General features: G+C 44.4%; 1 protein-coding gene across 2 annotated transcripts; it reads left to right on the forward strand.

Moving 5' to 3' along the window:
• Nucleotides 1-477: 477 nt before the first annotated feature.
• Nucleotides 478-6,458, forward strand: LOC130372724 (cryptic protein-like). 2 transcript variants are annotated; one of them, XM_056578866.1, is made up of 7 exons: nucleotides 478-643; nucleotides 751-797; nucleotides 943-992; nucleotides 1,487-1,651; nucleotides 3,391-3,505; nucleotides 3,691-3,800; nucleotides 5,003-6,458. In XM_056578866.1, exons 2-7 carry the CDS (start codon nucleotides 775-777, stop codon nucleotides 5,101-5,103), a joined length of 564 nt encoding a protein of 187 aa, XP_056434841.1. In that variant the 5' UTR covers nucleotides 478-643; nucleotides 751-774; the 3' UTR covers nucleotides 5,104-6,458. The 2 variants fall into 2 exon arrangements, with proteins under 2 accessions (XP_056434841.1, XP_056434840.1); XM_056578865.1 differs by having other exon boundaries at nucleotides 484-797; nucleotides 5,003-6,457.
• Nucleotides 6,459-7,267: the final 809 nt, after the last annotated feature.

Consider the following 7,267-nt stretch of genomic DNA (forward strand, 5'->3'; position numbering starts at 1 on the left):
CGCCCACGCACGCACACACACGCGAGAAGGAGGGGCTTGGCCCGCCAATTAACGTGCAGAGATGCAGGGGCAGCTTCGCGCTTCGTAACAGAGACAGGGCAGAGCGCGAGCGCGAGCGCGCAGCGGGAATTTTATGAATGGTGAATGTAGGAGATAACTTCCCCTGCTTAAAGTATTTTATTGCAGTTATACCCAACGGATATTAACGAAAAATAAACACAGAAGTGAAAGATCTGTCACAAGACGATTGATACGTATCTGTGCACATTTTTAAGTGGGTATACGCAAATCCTGGTGCGTTCCTAGTGGGTATACGGCGTATACCTGCGTATCACGTCGACTACACCACTGGGCACCCGGTACAAATTTGGTGTGACACAGCCGAGTCTATTGCGGTTGTGTGAGTATTGGGGAGGGGCTGGACCCGAAACGGGGTGGGGTGGGCCTAAAGGTGGAGCTGACTTGGCAAAGCTTCCCCCATTGGCTCTAAGGAGAGCAGCCTCTCGGATGAAGAGGTAAAGAAGGAGAGGGGAGAGTCGAAGGAGGGTACTTTATTGGAAGTCAGTTTAATGATTGCTTTTCAGTCCAATTGATCATCTGGGAGAAGGTAACCGGAGGAATATCACAAGGTCCAATCCGCTTGGTAAAGATTTTTTTCAATCGAATTAAAACAATTTCACCTTGAATCCTTTGCGTTCAACGAACTTGAAGGGATTTCTGAAGGGATTTCTTCGCATCTTAACGTTCAAGGTGGTTTCAACGCCTTGACTTAAAATGAAGAAGACGCAACTGATCAGGTAGGCTATGTTTGGAAATGGAACGTCTCGGAGTATACTTTATAAATATACTTCATAAATACTGCCATCTATGCCCGAATGAGGAAGACTAGTCAATGAGCTACTTGAAACCATTGCACACTAAGACGTTGGTTTTCTTTTTCAGAATCCTGCTCTCGGCAATCACCCTCCAAGCGCTGGCCTTTGGATCGCCAGGTTGGTAAAGCACTTCAAAACAAACACATAGACGGAACGATCGAGAGTGGGTCCTTCGATGTGTGTTTTATTTATTTTAGGCTACTCTTGTAGTTTAATCACTTGGTAGCCTATCGGTAATGGTAGTGGTGTTTGTGGTGGTAGTTGGGATTCAAGCTCTATTTTCTAAATTAATATTTTTAAAGCACTTATCTTCTCTGACATGGTTTGTCAATTTAGGTCATTAAAACTAATAAGAAAATCTCACAGACAGACTGATCTCTTTTTCATAATATTTTATTTTTCTTAAATATCACGATAAATGTGTCTTAAATAGTCAAGAAAATTTAGCTTGAAATGTGTGCTTTTGTATACAGGGCATTATATTGTCACACAAGCACATTGAATATTTACATGTAAAATAACTGACCTTTAACAAACGATAAACAGATGGAGTAAACAAGGGTACAGTTCAATATTAAATAATACCATAATCGCTACTTTCGCCTTTTCAGATTGTGAAGAAGAAGAGTGCCAGAAAAGAGCCTCCTCCTCGTCGCCCCCCTCCTCAGCTAAGGACTTCCTGGGCCAGCTCACCCAGGTCAACTCCCTCCCGGGTGCCGTCGACCGCAAGCATCGCCACCCCAGCCCCCTTCTGCCCTTCATCGGCCTCACCGGAAGTAGGTCACACACACACAGGATATCTATATTCAGATCAGGGCTTCGTCTTATTCCAGATATAAGATGTACAGATGACAGCTTTGGCAGCACAAATGGAGGTATAGAGTTCAATATGTACACATAGAATCTGAGCAGTGGGATAGATGTGTGAATCTTAGCGAGTGACCAGTGGGACAACACTGGGACAGCTCGCTCCGGGGATGTTGGGTTCAGGTGTTAAATGGGATTCCGTGCCTTAACAACCTCCTACCATTGTACGTCTTCTGGTGGTTATCTCTCTTTTTGGCGCTAACAGATGCGTCTAGAGGTTCTATGGTTGCAGTGAGGGGGTCGAGGAGGCTCCACAGAGTGAGGGGGTCGAGGAGGCTCCACAGAGTGTTGTGCTCTGCTCTCAGCCTGCCCCGCAGGTCGTTGGAGTCGCTGTGTCAGTTTTGGATGTTTGCACCGGATTTTCTCGGACAAACAGAATAGTGTGTGTTGTTTACGGCTGGCTGGCATTGGAGAAGAGGGGGTACGGCAAGAATGTTAGCTTGTATCTTTTGAAGGGAGGGTGGGGGAGGCAGACGGTGATGGAGAGGGGGCCTGGTTAGTTTCACTAGCACCCAGATAACACTACCACAGCCCGGTGCCAACATGGCTATCTCAAAACATGTTAGAAAACAGTCAAAACACTATAACAAGATAGAATAGAATAGAATAGAAAGCCTTTTATTGTCATTGCACGAGTGAAGTACAACGAAATTTTTAGTAAGCTTTCCCAATTGGTGCATTCGAGAAAATAAATAATATATAAATAGAACAAGAACAACAGTATACCAAATAGAAATGTAAATAATGTAAAATAAATAATAAAGTAAAATAAAGTAAAGTACAATACAGCAGTGGGAGGTTAGGGGGGGGTCAGTCAGTCGGGGGTCAGTGCATGTGTGTGTTCAGGGTGGATACAGCTTTAGGGAAGAAGCTGTCTCTGAACCGTGAAGACCTGGTTCTGATGGACCTATAGCGCCTGCCAGAGGGCATCAGGTCAAACAGGTGAAAGCCAGGGTGGGAGCTGTCCTTTATGATTCTCTCCGCTCTGCTTAGGCAGCGGGAGATGTATATGTCCTTCAGGGAGGGGAGGGGGCAGCCAGTGATCCTCTGTGCGGTGTTTACCACTCCCTGGAGTTTCTTCCGCTCTGCCTCAGTGCACTGTGAAAACCACACTGAGATACAGAACGTCAGAAGACTCTCGATGGTGGAGCGGTAGAAGGTCACCAGCAGCTTCTCTCCCACGTTGTTCCTCCTGAGCACCCTGAGGAAGTGAAGCCGCTGCTGAGCCTTCTTGACGACCGCCGCCGTGTTGGCAGTCCAGGAGAGGCCAGCAGAGATCATGGTGCCCAGGAAGCGGAAGGTGTGGACTCTCTCTACACAGTCACCGTTGATGTAGAGGGAAGCCGGGTCTGCTCTGCTTTTCCTGAAGTCCAGGATGATCTCCTTAGTTTTTGCGATGTTCAATGCCAGATAAAAAAAAAAAAAAAGAAAGATGGGACCATTGCTATTAAGGCTGCCACGTCTTTCTCTCTCTCCCTCTCTCTCTCAACACTTAAATCGACAAAGCAGTTCCACCAAACGGACAATAACAATAGTATGCCTTGTAAAATATAAGAATACATGAATACATCCCTGGAAAATCTATTTCCAGGGATATTCAAACAAAGTACATTTGCATTTTAAAGCATAAATCCTCTCATCTCATAAGGTACAAAGCAGAGCCGCGCGTGCTGTAAGAACGGAGGGACGTGCATTCTTGGTAGTTTCTGTACGTGTCCACGGTACTTCACCGGCCGGAGCTGTGAATACGATGAGAGGATCAGGTTTGGTCCCATGCCTTTTTTAAAGCTCTCATCTTTATGTATTTAATTCTGAACTAGTGTGGCATGTAAATGTATTCATGAACAACCATCATGCTGAATTAGTATGGTTATTATAGGCCATCTATGACCCGCCTCCCCTTTAAACTGAGATTCATCCTGAGCCTGTGGTTGGTCTCTGTCTCCAGGAGCTGCGGAGTGATTCCTCATGGGGAGTGGGTTCAGAAGGGCTGCTCCTACTGCCGCTGCGGCTACGGCACCCTGCACTGCTTCCCCCACGTCTTCCACAGGGACTGCGGTAAGCTACGCCCATACACAGCCCAGGGCACTAGGTACAGGGCTTGATTTGAGAGGCCCTAACCCTGACCTGCTCCTTAGTGAGATGTATCTGACGTCTATTTAGGTAAAAGCCTCACCTAAATACTGAGGGTATCATCTTGAAAGTAGAGGGGGCCGGTTCCCAGACACACTGTGATCGTGAAACTAAGCCCAAAATTCTCCTTCCAGGGACAAATACACATAAGCTCCTGTGTCATGTTTAACAGGTCTCGGTGGTCCACTGGGTCTTGGGCGGGGGAGGGGGCAGCTAGCATATGAAAGGAGTGACGAGGAGATCTGCAGGTCCTTAGCCTTGAGAGGTCGGGGTGGGGGGCCCATCCTTTGTTTTGTGTGAGCCAGACATTTGGCCTCAAGGGTTGCTATGAAGACATGTGTGGGCTTGTGTTTCAAGTTCACGTTTATCCCGTGTGTTGTCCTGTGAACATGAAAAGCTGACCAGGCTTCTTCAACAGGGCAGACAAACAGTCCATACAAAATAATAACAGAAAATCAGCTCAACATTGCCGAAATGTTTTGCTAGCATTGCTTTTTCTTTTCTAAAGAAAAAAAAAATCACATAAACCAACGAACAGAATTATTGGTTTACAATGAACTGCAGGTTGATGGCACGACACTGGCCAGATTCTTATCTTACAGATAATGGAACAAAGCCCTGTGTGTGTGTGTGTGTGTGTGTGTGTGTGTGTGTGTGTGTGTGTGTGTGTGTGTGTGTGTGTGTGTGTGTGTGTGTGTGTGTGTGTGTGTGTGTGTGTGTGTGTGTGTGCCATGGCTATTATCACTATTCAATAGTCTCTTGAAATCAGGATGTTTCTGCCAACAGAGGAGAGGCAGGAAGGCCCTTGTGCTGGAGCTTCATGGACTTGCTAACGGGGCCTTCTCCTCCTTTCACCCCTCTCTCTGAATCCTTCTGCATATTCATACAGCCCTTAGACCGGCTTTAGACATGCTAACTCACAGCTCAAGTCCCGCTGCCTCCCCTCTGTTATTCACATCCCCCATTCCTCCATTTCCTTCTGTATATGTGTGTCTACCTTTCTTTATCTTTCTGTCTGCCTTTTTCTCTGTCTTCAAATTTTTTTCTCCTTTTGGAATTTTGTCTTCCTGCAAGCACTCCATATTATCTGGTTAACATGTTTTTCGCTTCTGTTTTCTTTCTTGCAGAGGACTCAGAGGAGGTGCAGTGGTTTCCTTCTTCTGGATTCGGGACGGTTCAGATCCACTACCTCCTGTACCTGACCGCAGTGCTGCTCTTACTGTTGTGAGGGACCATACAACATGGCGACTGTATGGCCCTGTATACTCCCCACAAGTCTTACCAGCGTGGGAAGTTTGCTTCTTTGAAAAAAAATACTTTTGGTTAATACCACATTTGTGGCTTCCATTGTTATCGACATACAAATGTTAAGCTTAAATATTATACCAGTGGTCATGTGGCTTGTATAATGATTGTTTGATTAATTGTTTTTGCACTGAGATTATTTTAGTATTAATACCAAATACTATATGAGCTTTACTTTCTTCAATCACAGCAGTTCATGTTTTACTGTTTGGTTGTTTATTTAAATAGACATCTTCGAGACAAGGTACCAAAACAGCCTGTGAGTCTTTCAGATACTGTTGAGGTGCATAAGTGTCTCTTTTTGTTACCCTTTTAAACGTTTCACTGGTTGGGTGTGAAACAGCGGTGCTGTAAACATCTCTAAACAAAGGCGTGCCATGACGTCCCACAACCCTCACCAAATGTATATGTTGAGTATAGTCCTGTGAAAGGTGGGCTGAATGTGGACCATGAACTCTGTTCTTTCCAGTATAAGGTGTGTGTGGTTATTTTTGTCTGAAAGAGAGGAAATGTGAACAAAACTGTATATAAGATGTTTTTTTATGAAAATATTTTCTTTTAATGTTGCTTTGTTCTATTTTTTTTTTTAAACTTCCTTTTGGAATCCCTGGACGATGAAACGGTTTTTCGTTTGGAGGAGAAAATCCTTGGATACAAAAAACACAAATGTTTGAAAAGAATAGTTGATAAACCCATACTTATTTTTCCGGAACTCAAATATAGTAACTACTAACTTAAGTATCCTCATTATACAACTTAAACTAACTTATCTAACTTTCCTTATCTGCCTCTCCCTTTCTGTATTCTCCTTTCCCTCCGTCCCCAACCCCCTGGTTAGTTACTGTAACTCTCCAAAGCAAACAATACCCTGTCCTATCACCTGGCATTTCACTGTTGTGTGTGTGTGTGTGTGTATCTAAGCTCTGGACAAACAGGAGGTTTGTCCGTCAACACGGCACATTGATCACTGTTCAGTGTTCCATTCACTGGAACATAGAGATAGAGGACAGCCTCCCATCCACTCTGATGGACAGGCTACAGCCTCGCAGACAGACTGATAGACTGACATAAAGACTTAATTATACAGAAGCCTTGAAAAACCGGCAGGAATTACATTTCAGAGACATGACATTGAATGGACAATCGTTAAGAGAAATGTGAAATATAACTATGAAAGGTGAAGAAAAACGTAATAAAAATAAGCATTTTGAGCCCTGAAAAATGAACTCTGACCAATCACAGCCTTGCATGGTCAGAACCCTGGGAACAGCACACAGGCAGCCCAGCCATTGAGCTGCCAGAAGCTACTGATTAGAGAGCTAGTGTATCTGATGTAAGGTATCAGTTTGATCCACCCATGAGCTGGGAGGTTGGAGCAGGCCCGGTGTGACCTAACTGCTGGGGGGAAAGGAGAGGGGGAGGGAGTTTAGATAAGAACAGATACTCTCACTTCTGTAAGGGATCTCTGGTCACTGCCTTGTTCTGCTAAGCAAGATTTGAATCAGGACGTCTGGTAATCTATCAAATTAGTCTATGGTTCTGCAATTTCCTTCTCCCTCTGCTTGAGGTAATCTGGCTCTAATCTGTCTATTGGTTGGGGAAGAGCTATAGTGTCAGCCTTAATCTTATTGGTCACGTTGTTGGGACCAAAAGGTCACATAAAGCACTTTAAGATCGACGGGTAAAATAATCACTCCAGGAGAGAGGCTCATATAAAATACCTACCGACTATGTACTTGCCAACACATAGTTGGCTTTGAATGTTAATGTGAAGCAAATGTTCAAGATGCTTTTGGCTAAAATGGTTACTAAGATGGTGTGTGTGTGTGTGTGTGTGTGTGTGTGTGTGTGTGTGTGTGTGTGTGTGTGTGTGTGTGTGTGTGTGTGTGTGTGTGTGTGTGTGTGTGTGGTTTGGTTGAACATGGGGCCTAAATAGTTTGGAAACAAAGTGAATTGTTGAAAATGTTTCTAGTCTTACAAAGCTAATCTACTGCAAGTAGAAACCAGTAACCAAGATTATGTATATTATCCAAATGCAGAGAAAAATCTGTGGCCTTAAATGAAACACAAGTGCAAACACACACACA

Source organism: Gadus chalcogrammus, chromosome 19 (genome assembly GCF_026213295.1).
Source record: "Gadus chalcogrammus isolate NIFS_2021 chromosome 19, NIFS_Gcha_1.0, whole genome shotgun sequence".
Lineage (NCBI taxonomy): Eukaryota > Metazoa > Chordata > Actinopteri > Gadiformes > Gadidae > Gadus > Gadus chalcogrammus.

Bases quoted from the DNA above. Each gene is read 5' to 3' on its own strand.
- LOC130372724 (XM_056578866.1), top strand. From the start codon at position 775: ATGAAGAAGACGCAACTGATCAG. The intron at 798-942 runs GTAGGCTATGTT...TTTCTTTTTCAG, and splicing joins AAGAAGACGCAACTGATCAG to AATCCTGCTCTCGGCAATCA. The intron at 993-1,486 runs GTTGGTAAAGCA...TCGCCTTTTCAG, and splicing joins GCTGGCCTTTGGATCGCCAG to ATTGTGAAGAAGAAGAGTGC.